Genomic DNA, 25,074 nt, shown 5'->3' with positions numbered 1-25,074 from the left:
TGACAGAATCAATCACATCTAATGGTCTTCCTTTGAGCGAAATTTAGAGATGTTACATTTAGTTACAGAACGCATTGTGTGATCTCCCAATCGAATGCGCAGAACTGATCCTCCAAAGCGTAAATACGTTGCGCATGCATCGTACGCCGTGGAACGTAGGGTAGGCCGATCTTGTGATCATAAGTTTCACCGAAGTTCGTCGTAGGCACTCCCGCTAGTAGCAGCACGTTTCGTAATTCAATGCGCAAATCTGTTGTCAGGTTTTCGAATCATCTGTTTATCGATATGTAAACGCGTGAAATGTGAAGGACATAGTGAAAGTAACATACGTATTATTCTGTTCATAGCAACTTGAATTTTTGTGGGTATTGCTGTCTTATGGAGTGCAATCATCAGCTGTTATTGTTGTATTGACACAGTGTTCTCCTAGTCCCCCGCTAGAGACAGCGGAGCATACACAAATAATACATTTGAGTGGTCTAAATCGCATAAATATGTCCACCTGGAGAACTTGTTTGTGGCGATTGTGGCCATGGAAGAAAAATCAAGGAGATGAACAGTCATCGTTGAAAAGTACGGACAGGGCTGCAAATCGTTTTGACCAATATGCTATTCTAATCGAAAATGTTGTTGTATGGGAGAATCCTGTTGTAAGTGCAGCATGTGTCTTATCTGTTAACCTTTTCTTTTGGTAAGTCATGGCCTAATTTTAATTATCTTGACAAATGCGTAATTTCACCCCAAAATGGCTAGTTTTGACATTTTCATTTGGTTTCAGGATCATATTTACCTTGGAACGAAAATTTTATTTTATAATAACTCTAATATTGTGGCTAATCTTGTTCTATAATTTTTGGAATGAGCAAATATTTCCGTACATGAAAACGCGTTGGACCAAATTTGCCCTTATAGGAGATTGGTGTAATCAAAATTGCAGGCATGTATCAAGTTTATGTTGTGTCAGAGTTTTTATATCCGGCTTGAAGCTAATTTTATATGTGCTATTCTTTCAGCGCCCCAGCTGTGAATGAATGCGGTCGATATTATGTACAAATACGTGGATGTATTACCAAATGTTGCTGTTGGATGGTGAATTTTCGCCAGGAGTATCCTGGTTTGGTACGAGTTATCCTTGTTTTGTAATTTCGTAATATAATTTCATTTTTATATGTTAATTAAAAAATGCGATATTTACGAATACCTTAAAGGGTATCATGTTTATAATAAATTGCTATTAAAAGTGTCGCGACAGCCTTGTTCCTTGCAATATTGTGACTAATCACTGTACTGGTTAGTAATGAAAGAACGTACTAAACTAACCTAAATTTTGGGCTGGGGATGAATTTTAAATTTGTATGATCCATTTAATACGTATTAATTACGATTCCGTGGTATCCATAAATTCGATCATTCTTTACCACTGTATGTAAAACATATTGTCTAGTGTATTATCGTAAACTAATGAATAAAATACTGGGCGTTTAAAGGTTCTGCTGCACCAGTAGCTAAAATCTGTGACATATAACTCGTCAAAAAAAAATTCAAGAGATAACTTAACCTGAAGAAGTTTTCCTGTTTGTCGGTCATACTTACCTTATAATTATTATTTCAGTTTTGTGTGTGGATGATTGTCTTCTTCGTGTGCCTCGCAGCTTTGGGCCAAGCAGTACCTGGTTTATTAATGGCTTATATTGCTTCTATGACTGTGCTTATTGGTCCAGGACTTGTGATTCATGTCCTTCCGTCATCTGTCGTTCATCGAATCTCTACTTTTCGTCAGCTTTTGATTCCTCCAACCACAGGTGGGTTCGATATTTTAATGCTAATTTTAAGTTTCATATCGCAGTGGCTGATACATTTTCGAAGTAATGTTTAAATGTTATTCTGATTTCACTCCATTCTCCGTGAGTCATTTATGTGTTTGCTCAATCTTGATTGATTAAGTATTTTTTCAAAATCGAACTTTGTGATGTATATATTGTTATACGATGCACCAGACAAGAAAATAAAATATTCGGGGAGAATTATGTGAAAGTATTGTGCGGTAAATGACTCTTGGCATAAACATGATGACAGTGGTAATACTGTAGATGTCTTGATGAGTGATTTGTGCCCATTTTATACTTAAGTCCTAGTTAGGTAATATAAAATTAACGATAAACAATATTTATGAGTTTATCCTGTGATAATATGAGTAGGACTAAAACTTTCCTTATAAACGGTTAATGTTGGAGACTTATTATGCTAGATATAAATGACTAGACTAGAGTTGATTCATGAAAATGAAAAGAATCAGATTTTTTCCAAATAATTTCTATCCATGGCAATTTACTAAAGGGTTGGTCAAAGTACTTTAACTTTAAGCATTACCATCAGAGGTCAGACAAACTCCTGTTGATGAATTAAGCTTTAAAGTTACCATAGGATATTCTGACCCTGGCCAACGATGATATGGCTCTCTCAGTTCATCTTGTATCCAATCATAGTACACTGAAATATGGAATTGCCATGTGGGGGCACTCATATCATTCCATGCACTTCTTTAGGTTGCGCAAATGAGAGGTAAGAATCCAAGTTAATATTCCAAGGGCTATTAGTTGTAGACCTTACTTTAAAAACTGTAACTATTCCCCATTCGTATATTTTCCATGCTATTAATATTGTATAGTGAAACAAAGCCATGTCAATTTGATTACCAATGCTGATGTTCATAGGCATAGCACAAGAGGTTTTAATGACCTGAGGATAACTGCCCACAACTCTGCTATGTTTGCTAAGACTCCAAATTATGCTATTGTGGAATTCCTGAATGCATTACCTAGAAATGTAAGGGAAATAAAAAAAAAATGTCATTCAAGTCTAAACTGTTCCTGTGCTAGCATTAGTTCTCTACTGTGGATGAATTCAGGTCTCTTTCTGTCAATAAATAATTTTATTCTTATGTACGACTTAACTGCTCCTGTTTTCTTTGTTGTTTGTAACTATCATTTGTATTCAAACTATTCAATTGTATTGTGTTTGTCTGGAATATTTACAATCGATGTGACCTGTTCCATACATGTATCAAGCATGTATTTTAGGTACCAATGAACATCATACTCATAATTATGTGAAAATAATGGATATACATAATTTGACAAAAATAACATTGTATTTCCGACAATTCTATGGCAACACTCAAAGCAAAGTTACTTTTAATTATGGGACATAAATTAGGGCAGTGCTCACTGTGAGCTAACCCCCAAAACATGTGGGATCCACTTATTCAGGGTAGATGAGACTACTCCTTCAATTTTGCCCAGCGTTTCATTTTTGTTCACATTTTTTCTTCGAAATTGTCTTCCGCAATCTATCTGAGAAATTCTTGTATCTGTCCAAAATGGCCACACGTTTTATGATTTCTGACGTAAGTCATCAGACCCTCAAAATGTCAAGTTCTCCTCTAGATGTAAATATGTCTTTCATAAAAACTTTAAGGTTTTAAAGTTGTTTTCTTGATTGAAAGCCAACTTTCATGAGTGCTCAAATCCAAATGATTAATCTTCAATGGTCATGAAGTGTCACTTGATAATGACAACAGATAAACTTTATGGGACAAAGTCAAACAGCAAAATTTTGTCCCTTCCCTATGTTATCCGTCTGACCATAAACATTTCAGTATTTGCTCAGACAAGAGGTCTTGTATTCAGAGTTCTGCAGCAAATTATTTTCATAGCTTATTAATACCACATTGGTCACAGCGAGAAATCCAGCTAGACACCATGTACCCTGTGCAAGTATAAGATCCCAAATCCAAGGGACAATGACTTCTTATCTTTTCTTCAGAGAACTGATTGGCGACTCAGTTTGAGGGTGTACTATGCTCTTCCTACACTTCATTCTCTTTTGAGTGGAAACTATTGCCATGGTCCACATTCATTACTTTGCTTCTTTACGACCACATTATAATTTACACCCTTGTCTTTCCATTTACCTCATGTGACCATCAAGCCCATATCAGCTTTCTCAGAAGTGTCTACATGGATGTTTAATGGTATACTGTAGCCAAAAATATTTCTTGGTCGGATGATCTCATTTCATTCAAGTAAAATTGCAATGTTTGACTGTTATATTGCATATTAATGGCTCCTTGTTATCTTCGGCAAATAATTAAAGCCAAGTTTTAATTAGCATTAGAAACTGTAAGGAATGCTGCAACAGTAGTTTCAATGAGATCATCAGCTTGCTTGCATACAAATTAGAGAAATTTCAAACTGTAAAAATAATTCAACTCGAATAGGAATTGATTTCAAGTTTTTTCAATAAATAAATGGTACCCATTGTCAGCATGAAAGGATATAAGGAAGTAATTTAGTGGCTTGTGTACTATGGATGGAAATTTGTACTTATATTAGTTCATTCTGTAGGCCTAATAGCATACTGATAATAATTATAATAATACATTTATTTGTCCGGAGATATGTTGCATATTCATACATACACAAATATAGGACATGTCAGATATAGGGGCCAGGGGAAGGGGAGAACGGGAGGCGAAGGAGGGGTGAAAGGAATGGTTGGGGAGAGGGAAGGGGTGGAATTGACACAAGATCCGAAAATAGAACAACATGCTCACCGCAACTATTGCAACATACGAGACTCATGTTTCAACCCACAAAGTATTGATAAAGACCACGTAAGTCAAAACAAAGGCCACGTACACCAAAACTCATTCGGAAAAACACAGTGTCCACCCCCCGATATGCTTTGCTTCCACAAAGTAACAATTTTAGGCCACTCCCATCAGTGAACGACATGGAGGCCCGGATGCTGATAGGCCATACAGATGTAAATGAATGCCATTTCAAGAGTTTCTTGCTCGATGACATGGAGTGGGTATGGCTCTGGGGGTGTGAGGGGATTTTGAGAGCGGCCTGGTGGATTTGAGGATATCTGCTAGGTTGGCGGGACGTTTGAAGGTGACAGAGGGGCAATTGGGGAGAAGGTTGGAGGAAGTGTTGTGATTTTTGAGGATGGGGAATAGGTCTTTGAGGATGAATTTGAGAGACTGAATGCCTGGGAAGTAGGTAGTACAGATTGAGAGAGGCTGGGAGTCTGTGGTTGAGGCAGGCTTGGGGGTGTAGGAATGTTTAAGTATTTTTTTATGGAGGAGGCAATCAGGGTATCCTCGTTGGAGGAGGGAGTGGTGAAGGTTGTTAAGGTATTTGTTAAGGGATTCGGGATGGTTGCCAATGCGGTGACCGCGGATAGAAAGAGAGTAAGGGAGGGAGCGCTTGGTATGGGAGGGGTGACAACTGCTGTAATGAAGGTATTGCTGCTTATTAGTAGGTAGTACTACCTACTTCCCAGGCACCCCTCACCTCAACAATTCCAGCAGTCATTACTTCTATATCTTCAGAGGAAGACGGATTGTTTCCGTCGAAATATCAAGAAAATATGTGTATGTATATATATATATGTATATATATATATATATATGTATGTATATATATATATATATGTATGTATATATATATATATATGTATGTATATATATATATGTATGTATGTATGTATATATATATATATATATATATATATATATATATATATATATATATATATATATATATATATATGTATTGTATATATATATATATATGTATGTATATATATATGTATATACATACACACACACACACACACTCACACACATACCAATACACTAGTATAATTACATATTAATTGGTTAAGCCAGAATTGATGCATAGCGACAATTCCAGGTATTTATTTACAGAATAGAACATATTATTTTTTAAAAGGTTAAGCAGCTTTTTCTTGAAAACAGGTACTTTTGTTAAATATTTGATTTCATGGGGAAGTTTATTGAATAACCTTAAGCCCATTGCGTTGGGCCCATGAGCAGTGTTGTGTGTCCTGACAAATGGTTGGTGCAGGTCGTTGCAGGTCCTTGTTTAGTGACAATGGTAATTGTGGTTGGACTTGTACTTGTACTGTACCCTTTGCATGTAAGATGACATTAAATATATAAATGCAAGGTACTGGTATTCCAGTCACCTGTGAATATTTTATATTAAATATACAATATATTCGTACTTATATTTCCTAATCTATACAATCCATATCTTGAGTTTATTCTTGTACATTGATTATGTGACTTGTGCTTTAAGATGGGTACTGAAAAAGGATCATGTCGTTTTTAACCCATCGTAACCATCAAAACAGATAATATAAAATCAAGATAAATTTTCAATCATTGTGAATTAGTCAGTTATTACGTTTGTGTTATACCCAAAACAGAATTCATTGTCTACGAACTCTGTGTTGCTAAAGAGAGAAAACTAATGTGCATTTATAATATTGCAAATGGAATAAAATGTCCGGTATTTTTTTGACTCTTTCTTCCTATTTTGCACTGCATATATTCATCCCCTTTCCCAAGAACCATGGCTTTTTGCCTATTGTCTAAAGCTGAGAACTCTTCAAAGAAAGCTTGACTAAATATATCAGGAGTATTTAATTTTCTGTTAGAATGGTAAATAATGGGCAATTCAAAAGTTTAGGGTATCTTCCGATTATGGAAACACGAAATCAACATTTGTTTGTCTCTTTCATCTGCGTGTGTATGATAATTTCACATATTTATAGTAATTTTTTGTTTTTATTTTTTATATTGTAATGTCTAAAATTATAAATAATATGATTCCGATTTTATCTATGTTGATAATTCAATTTTTTTCTTCTGCAGTATTAGAAGTTCATATAAATGTTAGACACAAACCACGTCCACATTATGTGGATTCTACATTGTTCTTAAATTCAATGATTGATTGGTTTTAATATATTATGATGTGATAATTTATGGAATTTATAATCTTTTAGGGGAACATGATTCTGAGGTGGATGAATATCTTCCAGAGAGCAACAAGGAAACCCTTGCTGTTTTGAGCCAGGCAACTGACATAAGTGAGTCAAGTGCTGAGGGAGGTGTGGATGAGGGATTGGATTCTCTAATACCAGAAAATGACATCAATCACACAAATGGTGGAGGTACACTGAGATTTATATTGAGCTATTGCTTCAACATGCTCAAGTGCTGGCTTTGCTGCTCACGAGGAACACTTCCTCAGCTTCATATTGTAGCTAGTTATCACAAATATTGTCTAGTAATATTCCATTGAGGAAGGAGGCCAATACTGGGGATGTGGTATCACCAGGTTATTGTGTTTGTAAATATATCACAGTAAGATTCAATAGTTTTATTCACTTCAGTCCTGGATGAGAGGTTTACAAGCCTGTAAAAACCACAAAAATATTATTTTTTGATGATATGGGCCACCAGGAAGTGTTCATATAGTAAGAACATGTTTTTGGCAATGCTTTGTCAAGGGTGGAGGATGATACTTATTAAATGGTATTAACAGTCTGTAGCTGGAGGCAGGTACTGATGTCATTTTGAGTTTAGTAGCTACTACATATGCTCCATCATCCTTGTTAAATATGGAAAAGAAAATTGAAAATCCTTCTCCTTGGAAGGTAAGATCTATGATGTTTTCTGATTTGACACAATAAAGCAAGAAAAGATGAGAAAACTAAAAAGCCTAACTGCCGAGGGCATCCAAAAATGCTTTAAACAGGGGAAAAGAAGATGGAATAAGAGCATAAAAACAAATGGAGAGTACTTTGAAAGGGACAATATGAATATAGACTAAATTTTGCAAAATAAAGTTTTTATGGCCTCAGTTTGCATATTTATTGGACAGAGTAGTATCTGTCCAGCTTAAAATCCTGAAATTTTGAAAACACAAATTTTATCATGAATTAATGAAAATACTTCAAAATATCTTAATGCTCTGAGTTTGCAGCTAGATTTTATCTATTATTCAATAAAGCATATTACTAAACACAGTAGTTAATCAGTTATTAAGTTGCATCGTAATTGTTTATCCAATTACAATTATGTAAGGTCTTTTGTTCTGTAACAGGACTTAATAGTCTATATTATTTTCGAAAAAAGTGGCTTTTTGTCTTCAAAGATTGGTCGAAAAGTTTCTTTTATCAGCATTTCACACCTGAAAGTTGTTGATTTTTGTCTAACAGTCTTCCCTATTCAATGCAGATTTTCTCTTCCTGTTCCATCTCACATTCTGCTTTTTTGGACAATTTATCCCATAGAATCCTCATGAATACAGTCTTCCTGCTGTATTTTCTATGATGTTCATAACTAATTGATTGCGCCTTAAAGTATACTGGTTCTTCTTTTCTGTGTAGTGCTTGATAGTGCCATTTCCTCCTCTAAATTTCTCTTGTTATCTGTTCTTCTTGTCAGTATTTTCCCCAGGACTGGGTCTAAATGATCATCTTTTCGCCTTCCATTTGCTTTTGTATTGGCCTGCATCTCCTATCTATAGATTATTGCATTTCAGTCATATTCTCAAACACATTCCCACACACTGCTTTCTAGTTGGTAATCCAATTGGGTGTAGCAATTTCCTAACCAAGCAGTGGCTACTCGAAACTGTTATTTCAAATTTAGTGATTTGTTGGTAACATGGGAAGAAATGATAACAAATTAAATAAATTCCTATTAACAGGTTAAGTAATAAATCCTTATGATTGCAGGATGTCATTGTTTCCTTGATGATGCTGTTTACAAGTTAGTAACCGGCTTGTTTCAAAGGAAAATTTTAGAGCTTTGTCCAAGCAAAATTATTTGATGTTTATTGTAGAGTATATTTGATGCTTTTATCTCCATAATTGGCAACATTTCAGATTATTTATGCCAAACTCTGTGATGAAGGGCTAATTAGTCATGTCACTTGATATCTCTTTTAGATTTTCAGCCTCCTCATCCAAGAGGATATTTAATTTCAATTGATTTTTGGTATGAGACATAATGAAAACCACAAATTAAGAATACTCATATTTTTATTGCGTATATGTTATATATGTTCTCCATCCAATATCTCAATTATTTTAACCAGGTAATTCTCTGCAGCAATTAGACATTTTGTGTTAGGACATTTATTTAAATTTCATAAGTCTCCAAAGTAATATCCCCAAAAGTGTAAATTATAAAAGATAATTATTCTTTTGAATTAAAAAAACTAAAATCAGATTTGAGAATATGTCATGTGTTCACAGGATTGTGTGTAATAATTGTGAAAAGGTAAAATTGATCCCTCAAAGAAAGCTTAGAACAACCAATCCTCCGGTATGGTTTTTACATTTGGATTTCGTACAATGCATCTATTTTTGGAGTATTATGTTATCATGTCTCTTTTAAAAAATTCAGAGGAATTAATTATTGCTCTGGGCATAACTACAAGGAAGCTTTGAATGTCCATCTTTATTAAGCGATAGTGATTTTCCTAAGATTAATACTATTAAAATGGTAAATTGGTACCATATGGTGGTGTGCCTTACCATAATGTTACATGGTAACGTACATTTTTCTGTGGAAAAGCATAATAATTTATGTTTGAAATCCATTGTAAACGATGTATGATGACTTGTAAATGATGTATGATGCATGAAAATTTCAGGCAGTGTGTGGATGGCATGCATGTGTATTTTGGTTTATTATGTATTGTTAAGGGATTTAGTGTTGTGCCAGGTAGGGGTGAAAAGTGTTTCTTTTAGTTTTGAAGTAAAATTCTTTTTATAGAAATCTGAATTTTTGATATGGTGTAAGAGTTTACATTTCATAATGTCGTATTTAGCAATATCATCATTCCTGATAAAAGGTTTTGTCATTTTACACATACTTAAAGATAAAACCTTCTAATATCCATACTACATTCAAGTTCATAATTAGGATATTATTGCTTTGCATTATGCTGTAGATGCGCTACGTAATCTAATTTTTTACTGGAGATTACTGTTTGCATTGTCTCTCTAAAAAATGGTTAGCCACTCGTTGGTCAGCAAATTGTTTTTTATGTTTCCTTTACAAATTGAATTTTTTGTATGAAGATATCCTAATTTACTATCTTTTTGATGCTTCAACGTACAGCACTCTGATGCCTTCTAATCATAATTGTGAAATTCATTAAAGTCAGTTTTGGTGCAGACAACAACATTGTAAGTCAACTTTTTGAAAACTTTCATTATTGTGGGGAAATAGTGTGTATATCCTGTGTGCAAATTCTCCCAAACCCTACATTTACTGTGTATAGGATTCATTGGGTATGCAAAAACAGATACTTTCCCATGGAACCCTAAATGTTTCTCACCTCTAGGATTGTTCATCAGGCTCTTAGTAGATTAATTATTAAGTAATCTACTGGTTAAGGAAGGTTTTGGATGGACACAACTACAAAATAAAAATTTTGCGACTCCTAACAAAAACCATCCAGCAACCTACTCTACATCAAGTCCATCTTCATCTGTGCGTACTTCCTTCCTCCCTTCATCCCGTCCAACATCCCTTTCCTATTCCTGCCCTTTCCTCGTTTGCCTAACATTCTTCCCCTCTAGTACAGTTGTCAACATCCCACTGCCGGTCAACACCCCCTTCATCCACTTTTCCTGCCTCCATAGGATTGCTCCCAACAAACCCCTCTCTTCGCCCACCATACCAAGTACTTCCTCATTTGTTTTCTTCTCTGTCCATTTCACCTTCTCCATTCTTCTCCACACCCACATTTCAAAAGCCTCCAGTCTACGTCTATCCTCCTGCTTCAATGACCACGTTTCCGCGCCGTACATAGCTACGCTCCATATCAAAGTTTTTACGAGTCTTTTCTTAACATCCTTACTCAGAGTCCCCGTCATCAACTCCCTCCTCCTTGTGAAAGCCTCTTTGCCTAGCGCAATTCTTCTCCTTACGTCCCTACTACTTTGACCGTGTTGGTCCAAAACACTACCGAGATACGTAAACTGCTCTACCTGCTCTAGTTTTTGCCCTCCTATTTTAATGTTAAGCTTGGCCTTTTTCTTTCTAGAAAATCGCATAACCTTTGTTTTCTTAATATTGATTCTCATCCCATTGCTGTCGCACTGAATTTCCAATTCACTCAGCAATGCTTGCAGCCCCTTGGCTGACTGACAAACTAAAGCTTGGTCATCAGCAAACCTAACTGATTTTACGAATTCACCGCCCACTTTCATTCCTACCTCGAGTTCTTCCCATGCCTCTTTAATCATTTCCTCTACTTATACGTTGAACAGCAATGGTGATTATGGGCAACCCTGCCTTACCCCTCTCCCTAACACCGCCCATCCGGACTGCCTGTTCCCCACTCGCACTTGTGCAGTCTGAGACATGTACAGGTTGTGCATTAGCCTCTTGTCCCTCTTATCTATTCCTATTTTCTTCAATATACTCATTAGTTTTTCCCAATTCACTCCATCAAACGCTTTTTTGAAAGCTACGAAACAGGCAAATACGTCCTAATTGTATGCTTTATTCCTCTCGATTAATAATCTCATAACTGCAATGGCATCATGCGTACCTCTCCCCTTCCTAAACCCAAACTGATCATCCCCTAAGTAGTCATTTGCCATACTCTATCTTTTCGTTGATGATCCAAAGAACAACTTTAGCTGTGTTCCTATCCTTAACATTTTTCGGAATTGGAACTAACACTGATCTCACAAAGTCTTCCGGCCAGATTACTTCCTCATAGATACTATGAATCAGTCCATATGGCCTCTTCCACATTTTCCTAAACATTTCAGTAGTTCCACAGGAATGTGATCTACCCCCACAGCCTCATTTAGTTTCATCTCCCGTAATGCCCTATCTCATTGTCGAGTATGTCTGGACCTAAGCTGTCTTCATCTACATTATGTTCCTTTTCTATGTCTAACCTTGTTTGCCTAAGGTCTTTACCATACAGCGCTTCTATATTTTCCTTCCATCTTTCTTAAATCTTTTGTGTGTCAGCTATTATCTTACCCACCTTTTCTCTAACTGTTAGCATAGATCTTCCCTTCTTATTTCCCTCTAGCGATTTAACCTTGCTGTACAGCGCACCGATTTCACCCTTCCTCTGCAGACTTTCCATATCCTTGCACTGCGTCTTCCACCATGCTTCTTTTGCTTTATTTTTTGCCTGTCTTAATTTATTATTTAACTCTTTGTACTTCCTTTTGCGGAGCTCTGTGTTTGCATTCTTCCATTTTCTTCTCTCTTCTATCTTTCTAATCATCTCATCTGTGATTCATGGTTTCCTTTTCCCATTTACGGTGCCTATAGTTTCTTTTGCAACTTTTGATATATTTCTGTTTTGATGTATTCCCATTTTTTTCTCATTAGTATTCTGCTAGTTACTGTCATCCATAATTTTCTCTACAGCCTGCTGATAATCCTTCCTTGTCAATCCATTTAATGCTTCTACATTCCATTTCCTTACCTGCCACCCTTGCCTTATCTTTTTGAAATGAACGCTACGCTTCATGACAACTAAATTGTGGTCAGATTCCGTATCTGCTCCCTGGAAGCTGTGCAAATTGATGACATTGTTCCTAACCTGTGCTTAACCATAATATAATCTAACTGATACCTTTCTGAGTCGCCTGGAATTTTCCGTATACCTATGCCTTTTGTGGTGCCTAAACTAAGTGTTGGTGATGACAAACCCCTGTCTCCTACAGAACTCAATTACTTTCTCCTTTGGTCATTTCTCTTACCTAAACTGTAGTCTCCCACCTCATCACCATCTCTTCCTTCACCTACCATTATATTTCAATTTCCCATCAATATCAAATGTTTCCCTGCAGGAACATATGCCATTATGTCTTTTAACTGATCCACCTATCGACATCTTCCTCGTTATGATATCTCAGTGGTATGCATACCTGAATAATGACCAAGTTTGTCAGTTCTGCTTTTATCTCTTGGAGTAATATTCTATCTGTTGCTTGTTCTATGTTTACTATGCTTCTTCCTATCACTTCATTCAATATTATGGCAATCCCATGTTGCCTCTCATCCACGCTGCTGTATTTTATTCTATAACTTAATACTCCAGTAATCCCCGCTATCCTTCCATCTCACCTCGCATAAACCTAAATTATCTGTATTTCTTCTTTCCATCTCTCGCTTAGCATTTTCTAATTTTCCAGTCTTCGGCATGGTCCTAACATTCCAAGTTCCTATTCTAACTAATGTGGTTTTCTTCTTCTGCACCTTATGTCCTGGTGCTGTCGGTTTTCCTTTGCAAGGGTTTCGAGAGATGACGACCGTGGAGGCCTTGCCTCTCCCGCTGCCAGGCATGGCACATGGCCAACTGGACTGAGTCCTGTAATTGCCTGGACTGATATTCTCTATATCGTCCATCATTATATTCTTGGGAATGATAATTGAGGGGGTTTCCCATTGCCTGCCTCAATACTGTTTTTAACGTGACACTATCACTTAATGGCTCCACCACTGGGGTCAGACGTCTTTGCAGTCGCCTCACTGAGTAGCAGACACTATGTAGACTGTCTTTTGTCTGGCTGGTAACCGTCGACCTATCTGGCATGAGTAACCCTACGAAGAGGAATTATCATTGTACCCACCTGCACAGCTCTAGGGGTCATCAGAATGCATAAGCACTTTCACCACATCAAGGTTGTAGTCCATGGGAAGGGTTATTATAGATGTGCCTGAAAAATATTTTACTTGTAAAATATGTGTAAAAGTTAAACATTCAACTGTTTTTGTCCCCCTTCTTTGTCCAGTTCGTTCTCCATCTTCATCCAAAGCTATTCTTGAAAACCTCCAGCTTACTAACATCCTTTTCTTCTCATGCTCTACAATGCTACACCCTGCGCAATACTTAAACCAACCTTTCCTTTTAATTTCTAGCTGGTCTCTATCACTCTTTTATTTCATTCTTGAGTTGGCTTTCACTCCTCTCTTCCCTTTTTCTCATTCATGTTGCTCAAGTGATGCAGTATAGTGTCTTTCTCATGAGCTAGAAACATACATACATACATGTATCTACGGCAATGTTTTACCTATATCCTTTCTTGATTCTCGTATGTTAAATCAGTTTTATCTTTTTGTTTACTTAGACTCATCCTCGCATGTATCATACCTGGATTTGGACTTGGATGTCACGAAGATGCCATCTCATGACCAAGAGAGTCTGGAAGGAAGCTTAGATGCTCCGGAAGAATTTGAGCTCTCACCCTATGAAGTGGATGGCGTCCTCAATTCGGAGCACATCCGCAGGAGGAAAAAGGGTTCCAGTGGCAAGAAGGCCCGGAGAAGTGTCGACCAAGATTTTGAAGAACGAGATGGAGATGACGATCAGGGGATGAAATTTGAGAGCATGCACTTTGAAGGGGGAGACAGCAGCTCAGAAGAGGAAGAGCTCAAGGTGTTCTCTCAAGGGCTATCCCTAGACAGGGTCCCTCAGGACGATCTTGTTGGGATTCGAAGTGAGGTCACTGGTGGGGTCAGTCAGTTGCTTGGTGAGATCCTCGTACGTTCCGGTGCAGTAGCATCCGTTGTTCGGGGAATGGGGTCATTGGTGCCACCTGTACAAAGAGCGTCAGGGCACCATCAACCCCCTGTTCGTAGTCAGCACAAAGAAGAGGAGGATAGTGACGAAGACTTTGAAATGATCTCTGAAGAGGATCTTTCATAGTGACAAGTAAAATGAGTACTTGGACTGCGTAGTGACTGCAGGAGGTGTACATATACGTGAATGAAATTAATATTATACCTCTCCTTTGTCCATTATTTTTTGTGTGTAAATTACCATTATGTATTGATCCCCAAGTTGCTTTAAATTAATTGTTCATTCTTGTTTTTTGTTTGGCACAACTCAAGACTATTTTACTCAGATATGTGGTACCTGGCCATTTTTGTGGTTTTTATCAAATTCTTTATTTGGTATATACCATTCTCTGACAGCACACATTAAGACAAAGAATGGCAATGTCTTGGAGGTTTTTTCCATTTGCTTAACTTAAATAATGCTTAGTCTAAAGCTTTATGTGGTACTTAAGCTTTAAGTTTTAGCTAATCAAGTTTTATCTGAATATATTTTGGTTGTCATTTACCATGAAAAAGCTTTTAGGACTGTGATTGTACTGAATAAGACCAAATCAGAGCTTCCAATTTTACAGCAATAATGTAAATATTTTTAGTTTTTATGTTTTATATTTTCTTTTAAGGTGTAAACTATATGCAAATTGTAATAGTTTCAAATTATTGCAACCATTTAGCAGACAGTTGTACACTTTAACTAAGCATCCTACATATTCAGTGATAGTAAGTGAAAAAAGGGTCTGCATTTTATTTAAAAATTGAAGGTATCTATAACGTTTACTTCAAACTTCAAAGCATTTAACATGTTTTTCACATTTACTAGAAAATTGTGTTAACATATTAAATAACTTACCTTGTGAATATCAACGATATTAGTTTAAAATTATTTATTTTTACAATCAATCAATATCACATTATAGGGAGATCATCCTAGTCACTTCTCAGGGACTTTATTTTCCTGACTTGAAAATTGCTAGATCAGCAAGGTAATTTTATGAAATTATAATCTTTAATAGCTGAAATTTTTTGAGGATACTCAGTAAATTATTTGTGATTTGGGATGTTACGTGCCTGATGAGTGCTCTCTATCAAATATAGTCGAGAGTTAATTCTCTGGCCGCTCATCCATTTGTGACTACCATGTTACTTATGCAGTTCAGTGTTTGGAGGTGGATTTGATTTTCTTTGCGTAATGAAATTGGTTTTAGATCTATGTCTGATATAATCGTTCATCTGTTGAAAAAAATTAATTTCTTAAGTTCACCAATTTCTTTCCTCATTTATTTGAATGACTGTTTTATTATAGGAACAGTTCATAATATCTGAAACACATATGTATTTACAATTGTGATTTATCTGGAAATGTAAGTGATAAGCCATTTGCTCATGAAGTATTTTGCTTGTGACTCATAGCTAATCAGAAGCAGCTGCTTTCTGACATATCTACCTGAATGAACTATACCTTAGTTTTATCCTTAACACTTTTTCTATGTAGTGAATTAGAGTTTTTCATCTATTTCAGACAATATGGATTTTATTTTGTCTCAAATAAAGTAATATTTGTTGGTATAATCTCAAAATTATTATTTTACATTATTTCATGTTTCTAATTTCAGGGAAAACATTGTGAGCAATGATGCACATGGGAATTGTGCTTTTTTTTTGAGTTGGTTTCTGGGATTAGATCTCATAAAGCAAGCATTTTAATATATGCATTTGTGATTGCCATTATCACTTTTCATAATTTTGGGTATTCTCATTGAGTTAAAAACAGACATTATTGTGCACAGACAAGGATATGATGAATATTCCTTCAATTGCATATGATTTCATAAGCATAGTTATATCTTAATTAAACTGAAACAGTTTTTTAGCATTTGCCAAAAAGGGAATAAATGTCTGAAATAGGTCTGCCTAGGACCTTTCATGACTTTGGATTTTAAATAGTTGACTAAAGTCAGTGTTACTCTTGGTCATGATATCAATGGGCAAGTAATGGCAGCATTAGAACTAAAGTGAATTGGTTCAACCAATTTATGGTCAGTTGGAGTCAATTTGATACATCCCTTGCAAATATTCACCCAGTCTTGAATAGCTCTAAAGTATGTGCATTAGGTAGGCACAACTTTTACTTGTGGTAAGTACATTTTGTTTGTCTACAATTAAATTGTTGCTCTATACTAAATGTGTTTGATTACATATGTGGCTAATAATTGTTCACTTGGCTAATGAAGCCATTTAGAGATTGGTGTAAAAGGCTTTTGATGATGGGCTACTTTTACTAAATTGATTTGCTGTTATAATAATAATTATATAATCACATTGAGCGCATATATGTACACATTTTCCTAACCATCGATTTCAGCAGGGGAAGTTAGGAAACAAACCACATGAAAGAAATTTTGTAAAAGGTAAAAATAACAAAAAAGGGTTTTTTTTAAAAGTTGGTGTTTGTGGATGATATTTTTGATTATGAGATTTGTGGGAAGAAAGAGCAAGTACTTGATATATTGTATACTGTCTTTCTCTCGTATTATCTAGAGTGTTCAAGTTTCACAGTATCAGAGGTCTTAAACATTTTTGGAGTCTTCAATCTCAATAGCTCTCTTTGTTACTAAAGGAGCCCCACTCCGATGACCCATGTCTTATTTTCTAAGAAATGTTTCACATGTCTAGTGTAGGTCTTAAGGAAAAGCACTAAATAATGTGAAAGATTTTCACAGTAATTGGGGTTTTTAATACTTCTTTAGACGTGCTGAAGAATTTATTGTATTAGGTACTCTTGTGTGTGTTCATTGAGATGGCCTTTGATATTGCTTAAACTTTGTGGAATTTTAAGTGGTTTGTTATTACTAATTGGTGGTTAGGTGTATTTTCCAAAATGAAGCGGAGTTGATTGGTGGCTTAGATGGACAATAAGGCTTACTGTCATTTTTTAAATATGTTCAATGGCCATCACAGTGAAACACCAGGATGGCAAACAAAATGAAGTCTTCAGCCAGCTTCTGATGATATTCTCAGTAGGTATAACACTGCATTGAGATCTGCACTGAGAGTCTGATATCTAAGGTCAACTTTCCTTTTGTTTGCCGTGAATTGTGGCAATGAGAGGCTAAGGCTATCTTAGATAAGCATCTCTTGGTATGACCCTCAGTCTATTGAAAATACTAAATATGCTGCAGGAAATTCATGTATAATATTCAGATTTCATCTGAGCATTATCTTTTTCTTAAAATAACTCTCCTGTGGGAACCAAATAATTACAGCTCTTGAAGAATTCTGCATGTCCGGGTTTTCACCGCGTTGTCGGCTTCAAACAACAACGCGGTGAAAACCCGGACATGCAGAATTCTTCAAGCCACCGCCGCGAAAATCTACGCAGCCAATTACAGCTCTTATTTCAAATGTAGTCATAATATTGTAAACATACACATTTGGAGAAGGTTCCTGCCAAGGTGAACAATAATTTTGGAAGGGAATGGGGCTTGTCTGGAGTAAAGGTTATAATTTCCAATTAGGAAAATCTGCATTCAACTTTGTTTTAAGGCTATAAAAGATTTCAATGGAATTCTATTCTTATGCTTTTCATGATATTTCCAATGAAGATTCAGTGACTGAGTGCTTGAACAGATATAGGATGCAATATTTCTCCCTCCCTCTCCAGACTACTGCCATTTTGAGAGAATTTACTGTATTTCAGTATGATGCTATGAGTTGTAGCCCAAAAGTTATTTGGAAAGGCATGCATTTTTATTCAAAGACCAATACAACTGGAAATTCATCATTCTCATCAAGAAAAATTATGAACACATGACTGCCTTTTCTATTGACTGTCACAAAATTTACTTCAGCATGGCATTGTGCTCTTAGGATGTTCAAGTTGGTAGAACATTAAGTTATAAACGATTATATACCATGGGGTGGAGTGACTTGTGTTCAGATTCACCAATAATTTAGGACTTTGTGGTTATCTGAATGCTTCCAGCATCAAGTAGAACCTCTGCTAAGCACCTTGTTTTTGGTGTTGATCTGTGCCTAAAATATCAATAAGTGGGAAGATTATAGAATTTGGCCATAAAATAATGACAGTGGAATACTGGTACAATTTCAATGTCTCTTGTATAAATATATAAAAATGTGGGATCATCTCACTGAAGTATTTCATGAAGCACCCACTGTATACAAGCCATTGTAGTATGCTCATGAATATGCCTCAATTAGAGTAAATGGGTCAAATGTCTTTCCCTCTTTGGAATTTGCAAAGTGTAATAATAACATTTTAAGATATATTTTTACAGGGTTTGGCATCTGCACTTTGGTACCAAGAAATACCTAGGATTTTTGCCTTAGAAAACAGTAAGTAGCTAGAAGTTTTGCCCTTGGTACTGGTACCTGGAAATGGGTACCAAGTTTTTGAATTATATTTAATATTAGCTTTTTTTGGAGGATTATTGACCTAGGTTCTACTCCCTATCCATATCTCTTTCCCCAGGTACTGACACTTAGGATATCATAAACCAAGTACTGGTACCAATATATTTGTACTGCAAAATGTTTTTATCTATTTTTCTTACCTTAGGTGTTAACCCCAGGTATTTTATAAGCAAATTATTTAAAATAGTATGGTAGAATTGAGAACCAAGTTCATGCAGATCTGATTTTTGCAGAAGTTGGTTGATATTAATTTTTGCCATATATCTAATTTTGATGTCAATGAATAGAACAATTAAATTCAATCTTTTCATTTTAATGAAAAATTTTAGAATAATTTAATTATGTTGCCTTGAGGCTAAAATATTCAGCCATAGAACAAGGAAGAATGATCTGGTACTTTCCCGGCTTTCTTTCGACTCTGCCATCGAAACGTCGGCAAACCTACGAACGTGGACCCGGTGGGAGACCCGAATAATCTTGGAAAACATAGAACAAGGGGTTCCTGGATACAATCCAGTTCAGATGTATTTGTTGGAATATCCAGCTCTGTCTCAAGCTATTAATTTCCTGGGTATCAGAAATTATTGGAAAATGGCAGTGTACAGACTGGCTCAATCACCCTAAAAGTATTAATTTGAGCAACTCTAGGGCTTGGTCCTAGGTGAGCTCCATTTTTAGCTATCAAACTGGCTTTTGGGGGAAAACCTAAGTTTTTAAAATTAATTTAATTAATGTGAAACATCTCAAGGTAATTTTAAATAAGGTAAAGATCATTTGAAGGCTGCTGGAGCCAGCCCTTAAAGGTAGTATGGGCATTATGCTCATGCATATAAGAGCAACAGAAAGCTAAGAGGGGTGAAAAAAATTCAACTATCTTGAGTTGGTTCAGAGTGCTTGCTTACAAAGATTCATCTCTAGCCTTGTAAGAAAATGAAAGGCAGAATATTGCTGAGATTCTTGGGGGAAGAACTAATTATCTATGAGATTTAATAATATGAAGACTAGGGGTTCCTTTTGCTTCCCAAAGCTGTTCAGATCATTTGATGTTGTTAGGCCAGATACACTATATGAATACTCTGGATATAAACTTATTTGTGAGACTATAAAATGAAGGTACAATTGAAATTTACCTTGGGATAACGAGAACTTCAAGATGATTTTTTATGAAATGCCCACAAGCCAATGTGGAAGAGTTGAAAATAATTGACTTGGAATAAACTTGACAAAAGCTTCCTTAACAAAACCAAAAACCTGGAAACAATGCAAAATATTTGGTGATACTATGGTCACTTTGTGTTGAAATGAGGATCCAGTCGATTCACTTTGAACTGAATAAAAAAGTCAATGATTGTATTAAGCATAAAATAAAATGGATCAGTGAAGAGTACTGCAATGGAATAAGCAACTAATAGGTCAACTCTGGCTGAAGGCAATATCAAAGGAGCTACTTTAAAATTCATAAAAGCCACAGTTTAGCCTTAGTTTTATGTCACATAAATGTTGGAGATATATTTTAGTATCAATTAATTTTCTGAGAATGGAATATGTATGCACTCCCACCATAGACTGTAACTTATCCCCCATCAACCAACCCGCCCTATGAAATTGAAGCCACCCATACTATTTGTGCAACATTTTTGATGTTGGGGTTGGTGACATTTTTTTCATTGATTAGTTAATGTATGTTAAAGCGACTTTAATTTGCATTATGGAGCATTAGATTTTCTGTATTATTGAATTAGCATGTATACACTGACAATGACAGTGATTATTAAGTGTATTTTGCATAGATGTAAATATAGATGATAAACGTTAGGGTTCAATCACTCCCACTCAACAAATACTGTAATATGAAATTATTACGTTTTCTGTTATCTTAAAAATTTGAATGACCTAGTTTGTGTCATGACCCCCACCCCTTCTCTTTAGGTTAAAATACAAATGGGGAGAGTTCTGAAACAAATGAATGTGTCCTAGGTTACCACAGTTTATTCACAATCCTGGGCAGTGATACTACTAAATGTTATTCTATTGACATTTAATTACACCTCATCCATAATTATTATGATTAATATATATTTGAAGGTTTAATAAATTAAGTTATTGTTTGACAACGAATAATTAAATTTAAAATATAGTTTTGCTGGATACAAAATATGAAAACTTTTAAAGGTATCAGTAAGTGTTTTTATGGTTTATTTTTTTTACTATTACCTATGGTAGTAGGTAGATAACAATCATGATCGTTTTTACCCACACGTATGATCTACATTTGAAAAGGCCATACTATAGTAATTTCGGTGTTCTTTTGTTAGCCAGATGTCGTTACTATTCGGTGTTTTCCAGCAGACGTGAAATTGTGAAGTCGAGCATTTATCTTGTATAAAATATTTATTTGTGTATGTCCCTGTTTTTACGTTTTGGCAACTTGTGAAATGAGTGAGAAAACTTCTGTTATGCTATCGTGTGTCCAAAACAGCATGAAGTCTTTGATGGAGCAGACAACTGTTTTTCCGGCATTGAGTAAGTACGAAGACGAAATTCACTGTTTGGGTTCAAATATAAAATGATTAATTGTTGATAATATAATTAGTTGTTGCAGGAATGCTAAATGTAATAGTAGAAACTATTTTGATTTCGACTATCTGCCCCAGTCTCTCTTGAAATCCACTCATGCATATGAGGTTTTGATCGATGTCACCAAGTATGTATACGCTTAGATCAAATATTTCGGAGCGCTTAATAGAAAAGGAGCAGCAGCACTAATATTTGATGATATTTTTATCATAGGGTAAAAGGTACTTCAGAAATTCGCACCCTCATTCATGCTTCTGATTATCATTCAGTATATCATTAATATATATGGACTAGCTGCTTCGTCGACGGTAGAAAGTGGATTCCCTAAATTTGTTGAAACTCGTAATACATGTCCAATTTGAAGCTGTTTTGCCTTCCAGTTTAATGTTTGTTACTTGTTTTAGATTCAAGATCCACTCCTCTCGGTTGACATTCGTTTGATTAGATTCTTATGGTTATCGTTTGGGTGAAAGGGATACCTTTAATGAAGAAGGGACTTTGAATTTACGCAGTTTTGAATTCAGTTTAGCTGAAGTTAGCGGAGGACTAAATTTAAAAAAAACTTTGAATGATAAATTCCCTGGAGGGATATTTGTTGGAGTTTTCCTCGTTGCTGGTCTTTATGGAATACTCTGAAGAATAAAAACTTTGTTTAAGGACAGTATAATTTGAACATTTTGATTGTTTTTTTCTCAGCAGAATTTAGGTGCTTATTGCGTCTTACTATTTGCTATGAAAGTTTTCGATTTTCCACCTATCGATGAATGTTTTTTAGTTTCTCTTTCGGAAGAATGCTGTCAGTGATTGAATACGGTTTCCAGGTGTTAGGATGTTTGAGGGAGAAATTTGAGAGATTACACTGGCGCGATTAATCTAGCCCCAGTTTTAACGTAAGATATGTGAAGGAAATTTAAGTAAGCTTGAGAGGATAATCTCCGATTTTCTGTCACTCCATTATTCCGTTCCTCGCCGGAAATTAATCGCTTCAGCTTGCAGAAAGTGAATTATTAACTTTGATTTACTGGAAATCTTCAATCTTTTAGGTATTCGATTCACAGTCTAGAAGTTAAATTTTACGCATCGATATTGCCTGCTTTAGTGATTTTGCGAACTTAAGTTAGTAAAACTATTTTGTTTGTGCCCTTCACAAATGACCAAACCTCTTTTTTATCTATTCACTTTTCATTTAATGCCTCATAGCATTTACTTTCCATTGTTTACTCATGGTTGCTATGTTGGGAATGAAGACCTTGGATTATGAATGATTGTGCCAGTAGTATGCACGTTGGGTGGCATTTCTATTTTCTTGGCATGAAAAATAAGAACTTTTAAACAGCGGCCGGCAGCTTAGGATCCGTCAAGTTATTCATCAATGACTGGGGCAAATATTTTATCGTCTAAATTTCTTGTAAATAACTTTTCACTGGTGTCAAGTTGAGGTAATAACCAGGGCATATCCCCCAACATTTCCAGATTCATTTCAGAAGTCAACGGTGTTTCTCGGCTAAAAATTGTTGAAGCAATCGACTGAAAAATTCTCGCTACTTATGAGAAATATCGGATGCAAAGTCAAGATCTGTGGTAGGTTTCGCAGTTTCCCTAAGGCGAAACCTTCCGTGTTCGTAGAATACCTGCCTACTTCTAAGGCGTATTGAAGGCCAAGAATTTTCCATTATTACTGCGCATTGCTTTTGCACTCCTAGGCCTATCTGGCATAGCTTGTCGAATGTGTATAAGCAGAGAAGCTTGTCACGGGCACCTGGAAGCTTCATAAATGATTATCACTAAGACTGGTTGATCTTGGATTTATCCGATCCAATCTCAGGACTACTGACTATAGCGAGGGGTGAAATTCATTCGGACTTTACGAAATTGAGTCTCGAAACTTGGCCTTGATAGATAGATGCCAAACCTCGGTAAATTGAGATCTGAGATTGGGAAGCTTGTATTAATTGTTACTGGACTTGAATGACTTGTTTCCGTACTGAGGTGAACACACGAGACCTAGAATTGTCTTTGAGACTTGGTTAGCTGTTGGGAGTAGCCGTGGACTTACATGTATGGTAGCATAGTTGTTTTTTGGAGGCAATGCTTATTAAACAGTAGTTACCGTGGCGGAGCCAGAAATAATTTGGTGGCTAAGCCCGCTGCCGGCCCATCTATTCCACTGTACCCGAAGAAATGATTTCTCCCATACGAAAGCTCTCGTTAATATTATATACTCACCTATTTTATGTCTTCATTCTCCTGTGTAGCTACAGCTGCGCGTCTCCATTTTCTTCCTTTAAGGTGATATTTAAAACTTGTTTATTCCGTATTAATGGCGATGGTACAGACTGGAATAGGAAACGTATCTAATTATAAAAAAAACGAAGAGGTTCACGGGACTTATTTGCCGAAATTTTTCTAAATAGGGATGGGAGTTACACTTGAGTATGAAGTTCCTGATTGTATTCTAAAATAGAATATTGTATCGCGTCTACCGCCGATCATGGTTTCAACATATACCTATTTAATAATGAAATATTGTTTAAATTAAGGTTGGTGTATTAAATTAAATGTAAGAATTGCCTCGTATTATATTTTCATTGCGATGGAGTTCTCAACTGTGTGAACAATTCTTGTGGGAGTAAAGTTTCCTAATCCGGCTTAATTCGATCCATCCAGACTACACCACTGGGCAGTTGATACTAAATATTATTGGTGTTCTCTCGGAGACTTTGGTTAAGTTTTGACTTAAATCCTGGATATATTATGATGAATTCATTGATAGGAGGTGAGAAATTAGAACCTAAGCCAATTGGTGCAGTGTGATTGAGAAATACTGACCCATATACCATTTTCAATGTCTAGCCTTGGTCTGATATCATATAGGTGGGACGAAGAACAAATTGGGTAGGTATAAGGATTATCGATGGTAAATGCATGTTGGAAGTATTACCATCTATTATAATGTACCATCAGTGGTGAAAATCGACGCTGTCGATTCAAGGGGTGTTCTGTGTATATGTGAATGTGCGCTCTCACCAATCGTACGCTCTCCTAATTCATATTGACTGGGGCGGTGACGACCTGATAGGTACTACTTTCGAAGGGTAGGTGTGGTCAGTCAAGTGTAGGAATAAAAGGTGCACTTTAAATCCAGCTAGAGGATGTTTTCAGCGTCGCGCTTTCAGTTAATCGGCTTCGTCTTCCGTATTATTAGCTGAATATGTCGGCACCATGCTCTTATATTTTTAGATAAAGCAGCTGGGATGGTTGATGTCAAAGGCAGAATGTTTAGCATCAGCAGTTATAATAATTAGGCGGGGCTACCCGGCAGGATGGGAGATTCGCGATTGTGGGCCAGTATTATACATGCCACCACTACGAACCCAATGCCTTACAGTGCGTCAAAATCAACTCTCCAGAATAAATGATTTTATGTGGGTGCTGCCTACTTCCAAAGCATTTGAAACTATTCACTTGATTTATCCGATTGTGTTTTCTCGCCAATAGTATATTAGAAACCACCACTGGGCGTAGAATACCATATAGTGGATCCTGTTACCCACTAAACTACCATGCCACCG

The 25,074-nt window shown here is 36.1% G+C and overlaps 1 protein-coding gene and 1 long non-coding RNA gene across 3 annotated transcripts in view; both read left to right on the top strand.

Moving 5' to 3' along the window:
* Positions 1 to 16,057, top strand: LOC139692127 (reticulophagy regulator 2-like). Of its 2 annotated transcripts, none has more exons than XM_071590170.1 (6): positions 1 to 691; positions 779 to 937; positions 1,014 to 1,119; positions 1,613 to 1,802; positions 6,883 to 7,050; positions 14,008 to 16,057. In XM_071590170.1, exons 1-6 carry the CDS (start codon positions 495 to 497, stop codon positions 14,583 to 14,585), a joined length of 1,398 nt encoding a protein of 465 aa, XP_071446271.1. In that variant the 5' UTR covers positions 1 to 494; the 3' UTR covers positions 14,586 to 16,057. The 2 variants fall into 2 exon arrangements, with proteins under 2 accessions (XP_071446271.1, XP_071446272.1); XM_071590171.1 differs by having other exon boundaries at positions 4 to 691; positions 6,883 to 6,966.
* A 5,206-nt stretch (positions 16,058 to 21,263) lies between these two features.
* The window catches only part of LOC139692453 (uncharacterized), a 682,508-nt gene continuing 678,697 nt past the window's right edge, over positions 21,264 to 25,074 (top strand). The window contains exon 1 of the long non-coding RNA XR_011701762.1: positions 21,264 to 21,448. This is a non-coding gene — a long non-coding RNA (uncharacterized lncRNA). The remainder of the gene's footprint in view (positions 21,449 to 25,074) is intronic.

The sequence above is a fragment of the Hetaerina americana genome, unplaced genomic scaffold (genome assembly GCF_022747635.1).
Source record: "Hetaerina americana unplaced genomic scaffold, ioHetAmer1.1.p SCAF_4, whole genome shotgun sequence".
Classification (NCBI taxonomy): Eukaryota; Metazoa; Arthropoda; class Insecta; order Odonata; family Calopterygidae; genus Hetaerina; species Hetaerina americana.
Note: the sequence above shows the minus strand (reverse complement) of the source record. Positions and strands in the feature narration are given on the sequence as shown.

Excerpts from the sequence above, each read along its gene's own strand:
- LOC139692127 (XM_071590170.1), top strand. The coding sequence starts at position 495 with ATGTCCACCTGGAGAACTTGTTTGTGGCGATTGTGGCCATGGAAGAAA. Across the intron at positions 1,803-6,882 it reads TTTGATTCCTCCAACCACAG|GGGAACATGATTCTGAGGTG; the intron begins GTGGGTTCGATA and ends ATAATCTTTTAG. Across the intron at positions 7,051-14,007 it reads CAATCACACAAATGGTGGAG|ACTCATCCTCGCATGTATCA; the intron begins GTACACTGAGAT and ends TTGTTTACTTAG.